General features: G+C 38.1%; 1 protein-coding gene across 1 annotated transcript in view; it reads right to left on the bottom strand.

Annotated features, from left to right (window-relative positions):
* The window catches only part of CDKAL1 (Threonylcarbamoyladenosine tRNA methylthiotransferase), a 41,320-nt gene extending 26,825 nt beyond the window's left edge, over positions 1–14,495 (bottom strand). Inside the window, exons 1-5 of the mRNA XM_051217666.1 lie at positions 14,232–14,495; positions 12,199–12,368; positions 10,917–11,332; positions 4,973–5,039; positions 779–1,033 (exon numbers count right to left, since the gene is read on the bottom strand). Of these exons, the coding sequence (XP_051065086.1) occupies positions 779–1,033; positions 4,973–5,039; positions 10,917–11,332; positions 12,199–12,328 (868 nt within the window). The 5' untranslated portion in view covers positions 12,329–12,368; positions 14,232–14,495. The remainder of the gene's footprint in view (positions 1–778; positions 1,034–4,972; positions 5,040–10,916; positions 11,333–12,198; positions 12,369–14,231) is intronic.
* Positions 14,496–21,924: the final 7,429 nt, after the last annotated feature.

The following is a 21,924-nucleotide window of genomic DNA, read 5'->3' as shown; positions in this document are numbered from 1 at the left end:
GAGTGAATTGTACAGAATTATCACACTAGATAGGTTAAGTTAAATGATTGACCAATACCTTAATCTTATATGATATCTACAAGGATGTTTTTATATATGGACTTAAACTAATATAATTTGTAGAGGTGGAAAGGTTGAGAAAAGATTTAATTAGAGAGATTCTTAAAACAAAAGAATTTTCTATTAATTATCCTTCACTTTAAATGTCGAACAGAATACATCCCAAAACTTGTATCATAATGAATGACTTATTCCCTGAGATACATCAATAAATATACATATCTACACATTTTAGTTTCATGTACCATCATCAGTTGGGATAAGGAATGAAAACATCAATTCATTTTCTCTTATTAATAGTTTGGCGGTTAATTCAAAAGTTATAGAGACTCTAGGTGATATGGCTTAGAATCGATCACAATGATGTCACAATGTATACACACCTAGTCTTCCATTAAACTGTGAGATTCAAATTGTTTCATATCTTTCTTTCTACGAACCACTTCTTTCTACCTGTATCATATCCTTATACACAATCTTTGTTTTATATATTATAACCATTGAATTAACTAATTCTATGAATCCGGTGTTCATCTTGTTGTGTTAATGAGGTATAGCAACTTGAACGGATGCATATATGTACCTGATCCTACGTTGTAGCTGACTGACTAACTGACAGACTATAGAAAGTATAATACAAGTTAAAATTGAAAAAGTACGATGTTGGATACATTATCAAAATTTAAAATAAATAAATGCATGATAAACACAAACTAACCTTTAAATGCTTGTTTAGCACGATCTAATAATTGTTCAATAGGATAACTAGCTAATATACCACGTGCTTGTTTTGTTTTACAATATGTACATGCATTTAAACAACCTGTACTTATAGCCAATATTTCAATTAATGGATTACGTCGAATTTTCGGTAAATCTAATGCTACACCAGCTGGTGATGATGATGAATTTATCATTGAATTAGATGTATCTGATGATGTATACTTTTTATCCAAAAATCGTACCACATTTCCTAAATTATTTATATATAAATATACATAAACAATGAAGGTGGGGGAATCAACTGTAACAACGACAACAACAACAACAAAAAATGATAGAAAATGGAAAAGATCTCATTAGATAATCGATGACGGAGACGTTTAGTTAAACTTGAACCGATGCATATATGTGCCTGGTCCTATGTTGTAGCTGACTGCCTGAGATAATCGACTGGAACTAACTAAATTTCATTTCATATAGTTTAAAAAAGGTGTATAGTGAACGAGAACTTAGGTAAGGATAACCAATTTATTGTTTCATGCAAAATGACAGAATGTATGAAAATCATACATTAAATAGTTCATTTACCCATCTTCCATTAGTTGTCTCTCAAAGACTTTATCGTTCCTTTGTTCCTGTTATTATTACAATTACTTTTTTGTTTAGATTCCTGTTCTCTTTAATTCGATTTTCTCAATCTTCTGCTGCCAGACATTCCATTTCTGATTTGTGTTATATACTACTTAGATCTGTCAACATAAGTAACATACACCACAGGTAAATAATATGAATGATTCGCAGTGACAGCTCAGATGTTATCTTCTAATATTCCATGACAGAGTGGGAATATAATATTCTAGGAGTTAACAATCAAATAGCACAGTTGATTTAAAATTATCAATAAAAATCCGCTCCGATTATTGTACCATAGTCTGTTTGGTCATATCGAAAATAGTAGAATCAATCTATACACTACTTATTATTACCCACAGTCAGTAATATCTAAATGGATTTATCAGATACAAGTTCCATTCCAAATATGCCCTGTTGAATTTTATTCCATTCACATAAATACTGGTATAAATGAGCACCGAAATAGATATGAGCCACACAACTATAAGGAGATGAAATTATGAAGAAACACGAGAGGAAGAGAGAGTAGGATTTAACAATAAATGAATAAAACTAGGGGAACGGAGAATAGGGTATGATAGAAGATACACTTCGGTTAAAAATAAAATCAGGAAAACTTTCAGTTAAAGGAGTTCCTCACTTTTTGATAAATGATATACAAGAAAACTATAACATGATTGGCATTGGCTTCTATTCTGAGTCATGTTTAAAAACGTTTTAAGCTACAGCAGCTATACCATCCCAAGGAATTTAGTCTTGAACAGCTTTCTCCAATACTATGGACCTATATCATAAACTGACTACATGTTGAACATTTAGAGGAAATCACGCCAAACCTAATAATTCAATGAAAACTTACAATAAAACTAGTTTCTATGAAACAGAAAATACAGGTTAAACGTTTGCCCCAATCTAGTAAAAGAGATTAAACACCAAAGTGATAAAAGAGGGCAAATGACTGACAACTATTTGAAAACAATCATATTCACTTACACATCTATAGATGTCAAAATTTTCACTGGTAACAGACACACTGTGTAAAGTATTTAATCAGAATAACACAAAAATCAACAGTACTTGCGATGGACACGGGGTTGTATAGTTTTCTCAATGTTTTTAAGAAACATACACGGATAAACTTTTACTTTATTTTATTTAGACACATAAATATCGGTAAAAGAAGGCATAAAATAGATATGTACCACATAAATCAATCGATATGTGTGAGGACCTGGATACTGCCCTGGTGTCCAAACCGAAGTAAATAGATTTTTTAAGTGGTCATAACACAAGATTTTGACCTAAGGGTCTAATTCACAAGGCAGTAGAGCAACGTAAGGACATGCAGTCCCATCGCAGCCGGTGAACAACAATTGGTTCATAAGCCATTTGTTCCATCAACATACTGGAGCCCATGGGCACCAATGGTTTGAAATCAGGGTTTTCCAACTCCCCTACATGGATATTTCATATCCACCAACCTGATTAAAGCGCCAGACATTCACTTTTCGTCCCCTCAATCAAGTAAATAACACCCCCGCCGCGAAAAGGCAGTGAGTAGGAATTCCCTGGCAGTGGTTGCATGCACATGGCCATGTGAGAGCATTTCGAGAGGGAGAGTTGATTTTCCCCACTCTCGACCGTACTACAGCATTTAGGGTTGCATAGATAAACAGTACAGACTGTTGAATACACTGAACAACAAGGATTGATGTGTAATTAGTTTATTAAGAAGTGAATTATTATAATTTCAAAATTACTGATTATTAGACAGTGACAAAGATGAACATTTATATTTTGCTTATTTGAATATTTTATATAAAATGAACAGTTTCATTGAGTTTAGAAAGAATAAAAATTTCAGGAAATTATCTAGACATTTTTAAAATATGGATCAATAGTTTACTGTTTTACTGAGAGCACAAACTGATCTAAGCACTGGAAGGTTGTTTCGCTCTAGTATAAGATTCTTCAGTAGTCCACGCTCATGGCTTTGGAACTGGGAATCAAACCCAGGAGATCATTGATCTCATAGTTGAACAATGAATATAAACAACTTTGTATTCTATTGTTCAGCCGTCAGGAAACTCGGAAGTTAAATTTTAGGTAGATTACTTATTAATAACACCGAAAAACACTGAAATGTGTCAAGAAATATTCTATAAATATATCTGCAATGTGTTTGGAAGTAGGTCAAAAACAGCATATTAAAAAAGCAGTAAATGAACAAATAAACATAAGGTCTATGACTGCAGGAAACTTAAATTTAAAAACGCATATAATTCGGTGATGATATACAGTGAAACTAGTGTAGATGATATGCATAAAGCACATATTAAACATTCATGTCAATATATTATTTATTTTATTTTATTGTAACACATAGATAATGGTGCAAGGAGGCGCCAAATAAATATGCGCCGCACAGATATGTGTGAGGGCTGGATACTGCCCGGGTGCCCAGACCGAAGCAGGTGGTTTTTTTAGGGGGCCACACACCGAGCCTTCGATCTAAAGGTCTGATCTACAAGGCAGTGGAGCATCGTGAGGAAATGCACTCCTATGGTAGCCGGTGACCAAGAAATTGGTTCATACGCCATTTGTTCCCACAGGATACTGGAGCCCATGTGCACCATTGATTTGGGATCCGGTTAAAGCGCCGGACATTCGCTTTTCGTCCTCTCAATTTCGTAAACAACAATGATGCCACGAGAAAGCAGTGAGTAGGACTTCCCTGGCAGAGGCTATATATGCGTAGCCATGTGAGAGCATTTGGAGAGGGAGAGCGAACTCTCCCCACTCCCAGCCGTACCAGGGCATTTGGGGGCTATGTCAATATGGTTACAAAGATTTTACACATGTGATAAAAAAGAGTAAACTACTGTCACGGAATTCAGTAGAAAATGAAATAGATTCTATCCAAAAATTTAAACTGTTTTCATACTAACTAACCAGACAAAAGAAGACTTCAATTGAGAATTTTGTGAACAAACATGATATTACCAATATAAAAGCTACTAACTTAACAAGAGAGAATCAGTTAGCATCATTGAAGACTTAGAACTAGATGAAACTGGATACGCTTCTGATCAAGTTAAATACATTGAATAGAGCCCAACTTTGTATACCACAATATTCGCACAGTCTTATCAAAATACAATCAATGCTATTGTCCAAACTGCATATATTTAACTGCCCATTGATTACGGAATAAAAAGCGCATAAAATGCATAAGCACTAGAGTAAATGCTATTGTAGGTAAATGTTATTTTGGATAGATCCTAGCAATAGGATTCAGGATTTATATTAATTCTTAGTTGAGAGACTTCAGTTAGATATGTGTCCGTATCCTTATTGTTTCAAAAGTCAAAATGTTATCATCCATCATGTCACCATGTTATAACAATGATCAAAACTTGTTCAATAGATATGGTATTTATGAGCGCTAATACTCAGAGTTTAGGTTATTAGTTTCTATTGAACTACAAAGCTTATTATAGTGACGGCATAGTGATACACTGAAAATTGGGACAAACACACGTACACAATAACTAACCTTGTAATGTTTCTTCAACAACTTCAACAATACGATCAATTTGATGCACACCAATAACACTAACACCCTGAGCAGAAGAAGAATTAGGTACGTTAATAAAAATAACACATTGCAGATAGTTAACAGATAATCTACCAGTCAATCATAAGCAGCATAGGTTTTGACATAAAAAATGGTCAGTCAGTCAGCTACAACGTAGGACCAGGCACATATGTGCATCGGTCCAGGTTGCCATACCGCATCAGCACAACAAGATGAACACCGGATTCATAGCAGTGGTTAGGTCAAAGGTAGTAATATATAAGAGAAAGATTGCATATAGAGATATAGTACAAGAAGAAAGAATTGGTTCGTAGAAAGAAGGATATGAAGCGATTTTAATCTCTTAGTTTAAGGGAAGACAAAGAGTGTATACACCGACGCCATTGTGATCGATTCTGAGCCATGTCACACACAGTCTCCAACCATTGGTTACGATAGTCACGCGGACCCCAACCAAGTAGTCTGCATCTACCAACATGGCTCAGACTAGAAGTTAGTGACTTCAAGCACTGGTGCCACGTTTTGGTTTGGCCGCCCCTAACTTTCTTCCAACCATTTCCAATACCGGATAGCATTGCACGTCGTGGTAATCGGTGTTCAGGCATACGTAACACGTGGCCCAACCATCTCAGTCGATGAAGATTCATAACCTCATCAACTGATTTACCATCATTCCCTAATACCCTGCGTCTAACCTCACTATTACTTACCCGGTGATCCCAGCAATATTTCTAAGGCATCTGTGGTCAAATACTAATAGCTTACGAGTGTCTTCTACTCTTAATGGCCATGTTTCGCTGCCGTAAATTAAAACAGAACGAACTGCCGCGCAGTGTACTCGTCCTTTTATAGATAGACGGATATCTCGCCTTCGCCATAGGTGACGCAAGTTGGCAAAAGCCAATCGAGCTTTTCAAATCCGTGCTGAGATTTCGTCCGATACCAACCCATTAGGGCTGATCAGACTTCCAAGATAAGTGAAGTTGTCAACGCGTTCGACTACTTCACTCCCTATCCTTAGTTCAGGTGTTAACGCAGACCAGTCCTGAAGCAACAACTTGCATTTAGAGGGAGAGAAGCGCATTCCAAACATCCTAGCATTGTTGCTCAGTGCTACCAAAAGACTCTGCATTTTGTCAGCGTCTTAACTAAACAGGACTATGTCATCTGCGTATTCTAAGTCGATAAGTGGACCTCCTGGATGGAGATCACTACCCGAGAACTCAGTCGACGAGAAAGTTATTTCCATCAGTAGATCTATGATGAAGTTAAACAAAAATGGGGAAAGTGGACAGCCTTGACGGACACCACTTGAGGTTGCAAAAGTAGATGACAGTTCGCCATAAGCTCTGACTCGACTAGCAGTGTTCGAGTAAAGAGCCTTCACAAGGTCTATGTACTTCTGGGGTACGCCTTTCAATGACAGACACTGCCACAGAATCTCGCGGTCTACCGAGTCAAATGCTGCTTTTAAGTCGAGAAAGACCACCATTGTCGGACGCCGATAAGTATGCCTGTGTTCTAGAATCTGACGAATGGTGAATATGTGGTCGATGCAGTCACGACCAGGTCTAAAGCCAGCTTGGTTCTCTCGTGTTTGCAGTTCACGAGTCTTAGTTAGGCGTCTGATAATTATCGAGGCTAGTATTTTAGATATTATATTAGTTAAACTAATCCCTCTGTGGTTGTCACAGGATGATTTTGACCCTTTCTTATATATTGGGACGATAAGTGATTGTGACCAGTTAGATGGAATAACGTCTAACTTCCAGATTTTAGCTAAAATATTAGTCAACCTAATCGCTAAAATTGGACCACCATCCTTAAAGACCTCTGGAGTCAATCCATCTGGACCAGCTGCCCTTCCTCGTTTCAGATTAACTATAGCCTTTTGAACTTCAACAAGAGTTGGGGGACCTACTTCAATGTTCCATTCACACTGTCTGGGAATGGAGGGTAGTTGTAGAGTAGCTGAAGGCCAGCTGAACTGTTCTCTGAAATGTTACGCCCATCGTTCTAAACGCCTGGACTGGGAGCAGATGAGGGTGTCGTCTTTTTCCGAAATAATCTCACTTACACTTGACTTACTAATTCCAGTTTCTTTTATTAGTCTGTAAAGCTGTCTTGTGTTCCCTATAGTCGCCGCCTTTTCCGTCTCTTTTGCTTTCGTTGCCCACCACTGCTCACGGTCGTTTCTTAGACTTTTTCTTAACCTAGATCTGATTTGTTGTCGCTCTTCATCATGTTCAGAACCTGATGGGACGAGTTTGCGAGAATCCATCAGTGTGATAGACTTTGAAGAAATCCACTGGTTCTTTGAAACTCTGTGGTTTAAGTCGCTAATAGATGTCGCTGCTGTTTCCACAGCTGCCTGTATTTCATTCCAAGCAACATCTGGGTCAGCCTCGTCTTCAGAACTACCTAATCGTGACCTCAGTTGTTCCTGGAACCTACTTTTGGTTTCCTCACTACTCAGTTCGGTTCTAATGGGTCTTTTTAATGTGGCTTTTTTGCGTCCAGTGAGGCGCAAGCAGATGCGTGCCCGTATTAGGGCGTGGTCGGAGTCCAAGCAGGTACTCCAGAATGAGCGACAATCTTGTACCGACCCTCTCCAACGATGACTGATGGCAATATGGTCTATTTGAGTCCATCGTTGGTTTGGTGCAGGCGGTCGCCACGTTAGACGATGTCTCTCCTTATGCTTAAAATTTGTGTTTGCTAAAAATAAGCGATTGTCTGAGCACAGTTGCAGCAGACGGTCACCATTATCTGTTCGCTGTGCCGGAATGCTAAAATATCCACCTAAATGCCTTTCTGTTCGGTTTAAACTGCCTATCTGGGCATTAAAGTCACCTGCTACGAGTACTATGTCTGAATGTTTAGCTTTCTGAAGAAGTTCAGATAGCTTTCTGTAAAATTCATCTTTCACATCATCTGAGCTGCAGTCAGTGGGAGCGTAGGCAGAAACGACGAAAAGGCAACAACGTGTGTCCCTATCCTTCCGAGTTCTTACGGAGCCGTTTAGCCGAACAGCACATAGACGACTGTTGACGGGGACCCACTCTAGCAGTGCTTGTTCCGCCCTCATGCTTAGTGCTATGCCTACACCTGCCAGTCCACGAGAACTGGCTATCGGGTCACCAGATACACGTAGGGTGTATCTCGTTGGCTCTCCGTTTTGCCGAGGTGAGGTCAAGTGAATGACCACACTGGAATCCTGTATGCGTGTTTCGGAGACACAGCATACATCAATGGAAAGAGACTCTAGGGTTTTAGCCAAGGAAGCCTGTTGACCGATTTGACATAGAGTGCATACGTTGAAAGCTCCAATGTGTAGTTTGGAGCGAGGTTTCAGTAGACCTGGGACAGAGTTTTGAGCACTAGAATCGTTGGCTATGGTGACACGTGAGGAGGAATCCGAAGGAGGAAGTTTAGGGTTGAAAGTCGATGTAGGAGGAATAATAGGAATTGGAGAGGAAGGTTGATTATGAATACAGTGGTCTTGGGTGCTGTTAGAGGTATGAGGGCGGTTATCACTTCCCGGTTGCCCACACCGTGGAAGGGTTCTTCTGGAGGTACCTGAAAAGGAAATTGGATTAGAGGCGGTCTCAGTGACCTGAGAGCGTGACCGCAGTGCCCAAGGGACAACTGCTTGAGGCCGGTCGCGCACGGCCTTTTCGTGGGAGGTTTTTGACGTGTTAGCTCCGTTCTTCAAAGGGCTTTACCGCCGGAGACGGAAATCCGTGAGGTAAGGTGAGGTGCGCATTTTTAGGGTCGACCTTTTCTTACCCCACCCCCCCTTGTGGGAAGGCAGCATCGCTGTCATGCTGGTTGTCTAAAGGAAACACCTTACTGCTGTCACACCTCTCTACAGTCAGCAGTACGACTTCGCCCTCAGACCTTGAGTTGCTGCTTTTAGTCTTACTGTTCTCCAATCGACCTGCCTGGCATGGTAGAACCTACGGGAACATATGTTCCAGCCAATATAGCTCGGTTGCTTCATCACGATAGGCAAGCCCGACCACCACGTCAAGGTAGCAACAACGGTCGGGACATAAAAAAAAAATGGGCATAGATTTAACTTATCCCGATTTACATTAGCACAGTCAATTTGAAAAGAGAATGGGAACAAGCAATGGTGTGTACCTTTATTCCACTGAGTTCTTACAATTTCATCCAATCTCACAGAATCAACCCAATCGGCAAATATTTGATCTACTTTGAGCATGATGTTATATCTGAATCCACTAGACTAAGAAGAATTATAGCCGGGTCACTGAATATCAATAGGTGAACTAGGCTAGCTCTTTCATATTGGCTCGATGAGATCGAGTAAATGAACATACCTGGGTCCAGTATATGGGTTTAACAGATAAAGCTTAAGGTAGTAAAATATGCTGTTTGATTCGACACAAGATTTAAACAAATGTGAAATATAATACAAAGCCCATGACACAATTGTTCGAAAGCAAAGTCTTTTAAAACCAAATATAAGATACTGACTTATTACTAGAATCTCAACTGTAAATTGAAAAGTGCTTTGTACATCTACAAAAATATTTGACAACAAATAACAACATCAGTTAACACACTAAATACTCTAACTACTACTAGTTATTGACTTTATTATTTATTTTAACACATAGATATTGGTACAAGGAAGCACCAAATACATATGCGCCACACGAATCTCATTTGATTTGTGCGAGGGCGAGGATACTGACCGTGTGCCCAGACCGAAGCAGGTGGTTTTCTTAGGAGGCCACACCCGAAGCCCTTGACCTAAAGGTCTAATCCACAAGGCAGTGGAGCAATGTAAGCACATGCAGTCCCATTGCAGCCGGTGAACAACAATTGGTTCATACACCATTTGTTCCATCAACATACTGGAACCCATGTGCACCATTGGTTTGAAATCAGGGTTTTCCAACTCCCCTACATGGATGTTTCATATCCACCAACCTGATTAAAGCGCCTGGCATTCGCTTTTCGTTCTCTCAATTTCATAAACAACACCGCCGCGAAAAAGCAGTGAGTAGAACTTCCCTGATAGTGGTTGTATGCACGTGGCCATGTGAGAGCATTTCTAGAGTGAAATGGATGATGTTGGGTAAATAATTGTTAAGTGAGAAATTTAAAATGCAGTAAACAGGTCTATTGTCAATTATCTCCAACGTTTTTCGGTCATAACTTTATCATTGTTTTGGAACCGATATATATTTGATCCATCACAAATTTCTCATAAGTCATTTAACGAATATAGAATTGTGTACCCGACTCTGAGTCACATTTATGGTGTAAGAACTAGAGATACATAGAAGGTGCCGACAGAGGTAGATGAACCATTTTAGAGAGCAACAATCGTCAATATTCCTAAAACAGAAGTAAAAGAGTAACTCATTTAGGTCGTTTTTAACTTTATTTAACTAGCTTTTTTCCCAGCTGATGTTTCTGTTTAACGTACCGACATAATTTATAATAGCCCTAACCAATATTCATCATTTTAATGTTAGTCCGTGAATTCATAAAATGATTAATAACTCCAAAGCAAAAACAATGAAACTATTGGTAGGATCCATACTACAGTACCGATCTTTTGACCCATGTTCCCTAAAGCTTACAGATTGCTCTTGACATATTGTTCCGTTTTCATTAAATCCATATCATTAGTTTGGCATAGCAGTTGAAAACAATGAGGGGGCTACTGTATACAATGAGATACATCCTCACAAAGAAGACAGATGGAAAGCAGGAGCCAGAAAACATTAAGTAAAATGATCTAAAATATTCTCATATAAAGATAGTGGAAAACCGTAAATATTACTAAATCTGGAAAATATGGATGACTGAGAAGAGAACAAACATGGAACATATAACTAAAACATCACACAGTGCTACGAACCTTTAAGTAATCTGCACCTGGTCGACTTTGTGGTACACAACCAGAGGCAACAACACGTTTGCCAAGTTTTATTCCCTCTAAAACAGCATTTCGAAAATGATCTTCGGCTGGACCTTTAACTGTACAGCTGTTCAAAACCCAAACATCTGCATTCTTTTTCGCATCGCAATTTGAAAGTACAGTTTTGCTTTTATCCGAGCTTTTTTCTTTTGAACAGCATTGATCACCGTTGTCTTGGCATCCACAAGCTAAATCTGATGTAGAAGTGATATCTCCCGCCGACTCACAACCATTTGTAAACTGTGAACCATCCAGTGTAACTTGATAACCATATTTGGCTAGTAGTCCGGTCATATATTCACTGTCACTAGTATTATGTGCACAACCCCATGTTTGTACAAAAACATGAAACTTTTCTAGAAAATGTTAAAAACACTTGAATATAGCACGAACAATTGAAATACAAACTAGTTTGTAATTCTCTCAAATACTAACGTCGAAATATGTATTTGTTCCTTAGGTATTGTTATTATAACACACTACATTATTAAGAATATCGTTGTAATGAGCTGATAGCTCGTGACTGAATCAGAAACTTATAAGGAATATAGGACGGAATACAAAAGCATCTCGATTTATAATGGCGAGTGAGAAAATACCAAAAGAAAGAAAAGTTCACTATAAACAAGTAAAACGAGAATAAAATGTACAGTCAAGGTGAAGATTTAAGGAAAGGCGAAAAGAAAGCAGACAACTGTTTAAATGACTGGATTTTAATTCGACAAAGTGATGTATTTGATCAAAGACGGTTGGAATGCTCGAGAATAAACTCTTGGTAGTGATTTCAACCTAGCCAACAATCATTACCAATATCTAACTACAATTTTGATGGAACTGAAACGATGTCAACAAGCAGAAAAAAACTATGACGAAGATTTTCTGTAGGTTGCCTGTAATCATCTGATAACAGTCAACATTTTCAGTTCACAGAGTAGTGTCACTAAATTTCGAAGCGTCCGAGAAGTTGAAGCTCACTGACTAAGCCATCCTTCAATCAATGTGGTTTGTGTTTTAACTCGCATCTAACAGGGTAAAGATGCACATATATTTTCAAACTTTACATAATATGGCTCACTACACCAAACTAAGTGGAGTTATATGAATCTTCAACTATACGTCAGTGAATCAGCTCAAAAAGGTGAAGGTTTAAGAAATTACTACGTAAATAAAAATCATACATGGCAAAGAAATTTTTTTTAAAGATACAAAGAAAACTACTAACCAGGTAAGTTACTACTAAGACACAAATCTTCAGAAATATTTTGCTTTTTATTTCTAAATCTTGTCTTTACTAGTACAGAAGATTCTGCCTCTGGTCTATCGTGTTCGGCAGATAAATCTTCAATATCCATTAGCAGGTATGAAAGTTTGTACTATATGAGTGCATAAAATCTGAAAATTAATAAACAAGAATAATTGATTATCAAACAGAAACATCAGGTATTTGAAAGTGTTAAGATTCATATAAATGGGTAACAAACAGATTATTTAAACTGGAACAAACAGCCAGTTTTAGATTTTGAATTGGTGGTTACTAACTGCAGAACTGCTTTAATAACATTTGTTTTTATGACTACATAGAATAGAGAAATTAAAAAAGCGATCATGTTATAAAAGAAATACTATCGGTTTGGTGGTAGACCCGAAACTCACTATATTAGTATTATTACCAACAGAACGGGATTTTAGAAACCTCGAAACTCATTGGAAGTACATGCTTACAACCCTTTTACTTATTCCCATGAAAGAAGAAAGACGGGAAAACTACCTTGAGTTCGGCACCCAGATAAGTAAAGATTGAAAAGCTAAACTGAAACTTGTTAGGTAAATAACAAAGTGATTTTTTTCCAACGTTACTTAACATCATATCCAGTTGCAAACGAACATTAACTCATGTTGATAATGGTAACACTTGAAAAGTAGGGGCAGTTTTAATGTAGAATTATTTAAACAAATATGCAATCTTTCTCTTATATATTACCACCTTTGACCTAACCACTGCTGTGAATCCGGTGTTCATCTTGTTGTGCTGATGCGGTATGGCAACCTGGACCGATGCACATATGTGCCTGGTCCTACGTTGTAGCTGACTGACTGACTGACTGAAAACATATAAGTCACATGAAGTAAAAACCATTTTATTTGTTTGTGCTGAGATACTGTCCTGATGCCCTCATCAAAACAGGTGGTTTTCTTGGGAGGCCGTATGATAATAACAATTGAGTTTTAATTTCCATTTGTATTCAGTATCCCTGTGATGAGTCAGTGTGAAGTTACTGACTTTTTAGTAGTCTCTTCTTGATGTTACTGTACAGTTCCACGTTTTCGGTATCGTCCGATATGGTAAAGTTGGCGGTATCAAAATTATAATTTGTGGACGAACCGATTAGGTATAAGATAACAGGTCTCGGATTTCGGCGCGAAAATCACCCATCCATTCGGCTAAATATCGTTCTTTCTATTTCAGCTGATGTCAGTTTGTGATAAAAAACCAAAATCTAATTCCTAACGCTAACCATCAACAGAAAATTATAATCCTAATTCTCACATTGGTTTATGAACCTCATTTAGCCTTAGTAAGTAGATGGACATTCTTAAGCTCACCCTGGCGTCGCTCACAAGTCGTCCATAGATTATATTCTCATACTGAGGAAGGAAAACGGTTGATCACATCATAAAAAGTTATGGAGTTAAAATGCAGACGTGTGGGAAAACAACGGTCAGCAGAAACAAATGAACCGACTGGGTGATCAACATAAAGAACTGTGAGAAAAACTAGCAAGAATGACAAGGGGCAACATGGCGCGAAAACAGGATAGGATTAAGGCACGAGACAAGTATCAAGTACACACGATCCAGACGTTGCTATCAAGCCCTCTAAAAGAACTATCTAGTAGAGTGATTATCGTCACGCCATCTGATAGAGGACTGCAAGTAAGGTCGACCTATATTAACAATGGCTTTAGCTCGGCATTTTCTCAATGATGTGCGATTCGCCGCTGATTACGCTGAAGATGATTGTCCTGAAGTCGTTGTATGTCTTTTTCCTAGACTGACCTGAAGTAAACTCCCAGGCGTGGCTTCAACTCTTGCGATTTTACTTATAAGTATACTGCGACATGTTGCGGAGTGCTAGACTAAATGATCGTGCCAAATAACCAAGATTTTAAATCCACTTAGCCACAAAAAAGTGAAAGAATTTACACCTATTCAAATGGAAATTGATTTTTATTTATGGTGAATCTATTCACTTACACCACACCTTTTACTACTCGGTACCGAAATATCTTGAAAACACGACGAAATCTTCAATTCTCAATCTTTAGGAAAGTGTTAGTTTAGGTGTCCCAGAATTTTGAGTGCTTTTGGATAATTATGAACCATTTTAAATATAATCCTGTTGCTTCATGATCCAGTAGAAGAATTCCAGAAAAGTTTTAAACAGCCATAAATTGATATTGAATTCTAAAAGTTCAAATGGTTCAAATGTTTGTGAACAGGATAGAAGCTTTCGTTTAACAGGATTCCGTGGCTAGTAGCAGCGGTGGGCCAATACCCTCAGGTAGGAACCTAGGTATATTAACGATAAAAATGGAAAAGGAAACCGGCAAATTATAGTAACATACTGTCTTTAGTCCTGTAGCGGTAAATAAATCCCCAAAATAAATAGCTCTGTAAGTTTTCAACATTGGATGCTGACCATGTGTTTTAGTGGATTCATCTAGCTGAAGGCGCTCGGTCATGCATCCGCACCAGATCACGTGTGGTAACGCTGTGCTCAACATCTACCGCAATCGCTACCCAGATTAGATCAGAGAATTCCGATATATTGGTAATCGCCAAATACACTCTTCCGATCTCCTCGACTCTGTCTTTTGATTTCTCTTGATGGGTACAAATTATATTAGAAGGTTTTGCTGGTAAAACCGTTGTCAAACACTGAATACCTGTGTCATCATTAGTCCTTAAGAATATGTCGAGTTTTATAATAATAATTATTATTATTATTAATGGCTTTATTCAATATTATAGTTTGGTACAATATAGAATTCTCAGCACAGGTTATTTCAACAAGTTGCTTACGCAACAACAAAAGAACAGTAACGAATACAGGACTCCTGGGAAGTCGTTTAGACTAGCTCAGCCGGTAGCAAATGCAAGCACTTGGCAACTCTTAAGGAGTAGTAATTGATTCCACAGTCCGTTCTGCTGTGTTGTGTCTGTAGTTTCTTGGTGTTACCCCTTAGATTTGTGTTGGAGCTAAACTTAAGTAGGTGTTTAAGGGAATGTTCAGAAGTGTTAAGGATACTGTAAGCCATTAGAAGGTCACCTCTCAGACGCCTATGCTCTGTTGGGTAAAGGTTCAGTGATTGAAGACGCTCCTCATAATGCTTGAATTTGAGTCACCGAAATGATAGAGTTCCAGAGTGTCCTTATCCCTTTGGAGTGAGGGAGGAAATACCATGTTTCGGTACTATAAATTGGGAACGAATAAAACTGTTGAAGATTATGTGGAAAGTTCTTCCGTCAAATTGGTCAAAAGTAGAAAGTCCAACGATACCTGTTTTAGAAGATCGTTTATAAAGACCAAGAAAAGAAGAGGTCCTAGTACTGAAGCCTGGGGGACCCCTCTACGATATTCCATAGTCTGAGAGAATTTGAAGTCAATACTAACCTCAAAACGTCGATTTTTTAGATACGAAGCAAGCCGATCGATTAAAGGTGACACCTATTCGTTTGAGCTTACTGATAAGACATATATGGTTGACCCTATCATTGGCTTTTGTGAACTCAAAGTAAACGACGTCAACCCTCCTCCTTGCGATCAAAGGTAGTTGTCCATCTGCTCACCGCAGTCAGCAGGTCGGTTTTTCAAGAATGTCCCTTCCTAAACCGTGCTGTTGGGGTGGAAAGAAGTTTACGGATAATGAATAGTCGTGTATACCGCCGTATATCAAGTACCCCATAATTTTATATGGCATAGAGAACAGGGCCACCAATCGATAACTTGAAGGTTCGCTGCGTCGATCTCCTTTGAAAATTGGTGTGATGTGAGCCAGCTTTTAAATCTCCGGTAGTTTGCCTTGGCTTAGTGAGTGTGAGAACATCACGCTAAGCGGTGTCGCTAGGATTGAAGGTGTTTCCATCAGTATAACAGAATAAACCATAACCGGACCAGGAGAAGTGTCTTTTCTTGGATTTTGCAGTTTCCGATACACCAAATCGGCGCTCAAGTTCACCTAGAGAAGTCCTGTGCAGTTGCGGATGAAGCTTCCATCAATATAGTTAATGTAAGTCGGTTGAAATGTGCAAGAGTATTGTTCAGCCGGAAGGTCAGCGGCGTCGAAGAGAGGATGTATAGTCGAATAAACTTTACGGATTGGAGACAAACATATCCATACACTTTATCGGGTACTGAAGCCTGTCTTCACTTATTGCCTTCGTGTATATGTTCCTTATATGTTTGTATTGCCTGCACGCGTCGTTGATATTGGTTCGTTTGTATTCTACACAACAGTGTCTTTTGCAGCTTAGCAAACAAAGAGTGCGGTTCCTAATGACTGTAGGTTGCTTGTAGCTTTTGGGGACCGTTTGAAGAACTGAGTGCTTTGTAGCACATATGAGCGTGTTCAGTATTAAAACCCAGTGACCATCCAAATCAAGTTGAGGGTAAACATCTCATTCCACCTGTTGTAGATAGTCCTGTAGAGCTGATGCACTCAACCGTTTGAAATCTCAGTGCCTGTTGCTTGTAGGATAACTTTGTTCTGTTTTGCTAATAAGACTGAAGGCTAGGACGACGTTATCGCTTTTCCCCAGGGGAGCCAGGATCAAGAGACTGTCAATCGGAAATTCTTCATTTGTAAGTACACAGTCTAAGAGCGACGGCGTCTGACTTGCTTCAGGGAGTTACCGACTTCACATCTTCAACTAATCCCAGATCCGCAATGAGTTCGAAGAACCGAGCTTCAATGGAGTTTTCGCCTCGAATGTACGTGTGTTCCGCGAAACTGACTTTAGGGAGATTGAAGTCCACATGAATCAGGATATGACAGAATCCGAGACGCATGGAGCGGTATAATCCTTCCAGGATACAATTGTCGTGCACATTGTCATCAATGGGCTTCCTGTAGATGACTCCTACTAGACACCACCAAACAGATTCACCAAGATGAACTCCTGTTTGTGCACTTGATGTACCTCCAGGCAGGATCGTAAGTATAAGGCTACTCCAACCACAATTCCTGATTTCCTGTCGTTGCGAAACAAATACATCCCGGGTATTGCCAGCTCCAGGTCCATAAACTGGGAAGACATCCAAATTTCAGATATTCCTATCAGATGAGCTTTGTTAGCATTGCTGAGTTCACGTAACTCAACCATTTTATTCAGTAAACACGCGGCGTTCATGTATAAGGAGTCTATGCTTTCAATTTGAAAAGCGTAAGCTTCTTTCTGTTTGCCTGTATGAGCCTTACGTGGATAGACAGGTAGCCTAACTTTACAAGGTTTTTCAAGCTAGTAGCCCCTGTCATTTCCACGTGTTATTTAATAACCTAGACAGTTCACAGATGGAATTGTCAGCTCCAACTTGCCTTTGTTCTCGATCCCAGCGTCATGTGGCCTATCCCGATGCACATGGATTCCAGTTGGCAACCGGCGTCTGTGAAAATGAAATGTTTCCATAGTTGCAGCCGCCATATAGGAGGATGGGAAGATTTTCTTCATCAGCCGAAGTTTAGGATCTGTTTTTCTTGGTTAGTCTGTAGAATTATGGTATACTATTATATTAGTACTGCTCTAATAATAGACCTAATCCTAAATTTGTAGATTTGTCATGATATAACTGCCTAATCTATAAGATCTTACGTGGAAGTCACACCATCGACTACACCAACTCACTGTATCGTATCAATTACCAATACATTATGTAGAACAAGGTTAGGCTAGAGAAAGAACAATATATTTAATATGAATAGAAGATATAAAGTAACATTGAGATGGACCACGCCTGCATGGACGAGCCATGCCATCCGATCAAACCCAGTCCATTCAATTCATTGTTCGCGCCTTCTCCATTGTTGGGTATTTCTCCGCGTTAAATGTTGAATATCTATTTTCTGAGTAGTCTCGTGTTCACAGCTTTGTGGATTGTGTGGCTATTGTCCAATGCCACTACACTACTCTCCCACCAGAATCAACATGATGTTGGTTCGATACCAAATTGGATGGGATCGTCGCGCGCCGGAGGTTACCAAGCATAATAAGAATCCTCCGGGTATTGGTAAGCTGAAAGATAAATCAAAAAGAAGGCGGCAGCACCTGGTCGGGAAATACATGTAATAATTTTAAAATATCTGCCTTCATGCTTAAAACGCTTGAAATGAAAATTTGGGTGATTATTTGAGCTATAAAAAAAATGGGGTTACAATAATTATAATAAAACGATGCGTGTTAATAACTTAACTTATAGGTAGTAATTATTTTGTGTTTAGAAATATTAAAATAATCAATATTTTTAGAAATGTTAATATTGGTATTAGTTTTGGTTTAAATTATGAAGTCAGATAACGATTATGCCGGTAAGTTGTCCATGTGTTGAATTCCAATTGCATCTGTATTAGTAGGCTAACTGAAAGAACAAAAGTATTAACGTGGAGAAGAATTCCAACTAGTGTTCCAGTTAGTTTGATACGGTTTATTTAGTTACGTGGAGATTTTCTCAACCTCATTTTTACTTGACCGTGATAAAATTTAGTAATACTACTAATACACATGAATGGTTATCAAAACAAAATTTAAATACATGAGTGATAATTATATGAATTTTGGACAGATAGCTGGGAACAAATCGTTAAACATGAGTGTATTCGTAAGAGACATGCTCTAGACTCAATGTTCTGATCTGTGGCAGACTATTTATTTATATTTATACTTGCCGGCTGATTGGGCATACAAGTCAGTTGCAAGTATGCAGTTTATCATAAGGCGGAACACGATTTAATTGAGATATAGTGGTTATAAGTTATTAAAATCAGTTAGGCCTGTGTCATATGACGAAGTGATGTGGTGCTGCAAGATGTATTTAGCTAAGTTTTTACAAGATGATTAATAGTGAGTGATGCTCATGTGATTATCAGGGAGAACATAAGTTGTAACCAGGGGGAGTACACTCCCAACTCATGTCTATGATAATGGCTTGAACCTTAGTCAGTGTTGGGGTAAATTCGACATTGATGTTTTCAGTTTGCAGGAGATTTGCTCGACTGCTTATACTGATTATTTGCATGCATGATTGTGTCGCTAAACCATTAATTAAACTGACAAGGTTTTGAGATATTTACTGAATGAGCAACTGAGAGAGAAACATACTGTAATCATCTGTGATGGATGAAGATACCAAGAAAACAACACCATTTAACGGTAATTATAAGTCAATTTGTTGACCGATTTCGTTAATAGTTTCATTAATTTTATCAGTCATATTACGTGATTGTCAAGTCATGACAATGCTTTATGACGATATCCTGAAACTATTAAATTTAACTAGTTATAGTGTTGATTGAGGATTAGTCAGTGGAAAAATAGGTATTGTTGCTTTAGGTGATTCGAAATTATCAGAAATTTGTAACGTTAAAGAATCCGAGACGCCTAATTATATTATAATTTTCAATTCAGAAATATTCGTTTAGTGGTAATTTAAGTAGGCTACGCAGTTTTGGTTTTAAACGTTTGTTTAGTCAACAGCTATCTGGGGATTTAGTTATTTGACTAGTGCCGTTGATAGTACCTAAATTTGTAATCTAATTATCTAAACTATGTCCGCATTTTAGGCTGCTACTATGATGGGTTTATTGATAAATGTTAAAGGCGATCCAGATGATTTCTAAATTTACAAGACATGGAGATATAGTGTAACGTATGTATGGGCCAGGTTAACATGCAGGTTGTTGACGTATATGACAATTTAAAAATAATGAACATGACCAGGGAAAGTAACTTTAAAGTCAAGACTGCTTATGAAACTTCAAGCAGGAATATGCGTTATAGACATTCCATAAGAAGTTACTGCATTTAGCCTAGGGACACTTACAAATATATAGCGAAAGGAACCGGAAAACATATACATGTTAAGTAAAAAAAAATCATCAAGTAAAATAGTTGAACTCGCCTGGGTTGTTTTTGAAAATTAGATTATTCAGTGGACGACATATATAACGCCATTCGTGAGGAGTAGTAATGATCCAAAAGTATCCAGAATAAAACATGCAGTATGGCAATCACTTCCAGGGTGCTTGATGTTGTTGAGGTTTTTGGGACTCGCTCTGATCAGAACAACTGAATGAATCCAGATAATTGTGTGTGCCACTGAATGAGCCATCTAAAATGAACTTATGATTGCAGAAAACTTATAGCTGGAACTCACCGTATTTTTTTGGAGAAGTGTCATCCTTGTTGTTTGGCAATGGAACTCGAGAATATGAAATTAGGCAGGCAGTGGTCGGAAGAAAAGATATTACAGGATAGTGCATAGTTTAAAACAGGATGAGGTGTTAGGCGAAGGAACACTAAGAATTAGATCCAGATAACTATTCAATCCTTGATTGCATTGTTAGTCAATGCATATTTACGCTATTTACAGGTCATATTTGCTAGAGCTTGATGTTTAAACAAGTCTATGTCGCTGAAGCAGTTAATGCTATTAAAGCTTGTTAACGAACCATCAAAGCTAATTAGTTGATATAGATGATCAACTTTTATTATCGATTGAGCTAGTAAGTTATGTGAACTAATAGATATAACATTACGATAATATATGTGACCATTATTCAAAGGATTATTAGAATACTGGATGTACAAAAATAAAAACCGATTGAGAAAGTTAATGTAAAATAAGGATTAACAATAATAGGTCGCGTTTCTTTAGTTGGGCTCACCAATGTAGAATTACGGTCTACTATGATATTAGTACTGCTCTAATAATAGACCTAATCCTAAATTTGTAGATTTGTCATGATATAACTGCCTAATCTATAAGATCTTACGTGGAAGTCACACCATCGACTACACCAACTCACTGTATCGTATCAATTACCAATACATTATGTAGAACAAGGTTAGGCTAGAGAAAGAACAATATATTTAATATGAATAGAAGATATAAAGTAACATTGAGATGGACCACGCCTGCATGGACGAGCCATGCCATCCGATCAAACCCAGTCCATTCAATTCATTGTTCGCGCCTTCTCCATTGTTGGGTATTTCTCCGCGTTAAATGTTGAATATCTATTTTCTGAGTAGTCTCGTGTTCACAGCTTTGTGGATTGTGTGGCTATTGTCCAATGCCACTACAAGTCTCATCACTTTTTGGGTCAACATGTTTTTGAGCTTCATGGACTGCTTGATGAATTTACATTCCCGAATATTGCTAATGTGGTCAGGGTACGTGTTCTGTGGTTCATCTTGCAATATGATATTTCTTCCGCGGAAAAACATATCGCGCGATTCTTTAAGATGTTCTGGATGAAAGTGTGCTCAGAATACCGTATATCAGGCAGTCTTCTTACGTTCCCAGTTGATATAAATATGCATTGAGTGGCCACATAACATTGCTAGTTTACGAATGTTATCTCCTTAAGTTCTGTATGTAATTAACTTTTTCAACTGGTCAAAAGGATCACCAAAATACTTTATGTTGTTGCGTGTCGTATGGTCGTCACCGAATGTTTTATACTAGAGAATGAGGATTATAACTTAAGACTTTAAACCGATTTTCTCATCCGTTTTATGTAAAACGAATCCAAGAGGAAAATATTATATTTTCGTCTTATGAGATGTTTTGAATAAAATAGATGAAAAATTCGCGAAAAGTCTTGTGGTGACGAGGAAAAAATCCTTGAATAATAAGTTCCGTGATTGTAACCTCATTAGTTTTACTGGACAC

The sequence above is a fragment of the Schistosoma haematobium genome, chromosome 5 (assembly GCF_000699445.3).
Source record: "Schistosoma haematobium chromosome 5, whole genome shotgun sequence".
Lineage (NCBI taxonomy): Eukaryota > Metazoa > Platyhelminthes > Trematoda > Strigeidida > Schistosomatidae > Schistosoma > Schistosoma haematobium.
The sequence above is the reverse complement of the archived record's forward strand: the minus strand, read 5'-3'. Positions and strand labels throughout refer to the sequence as shown.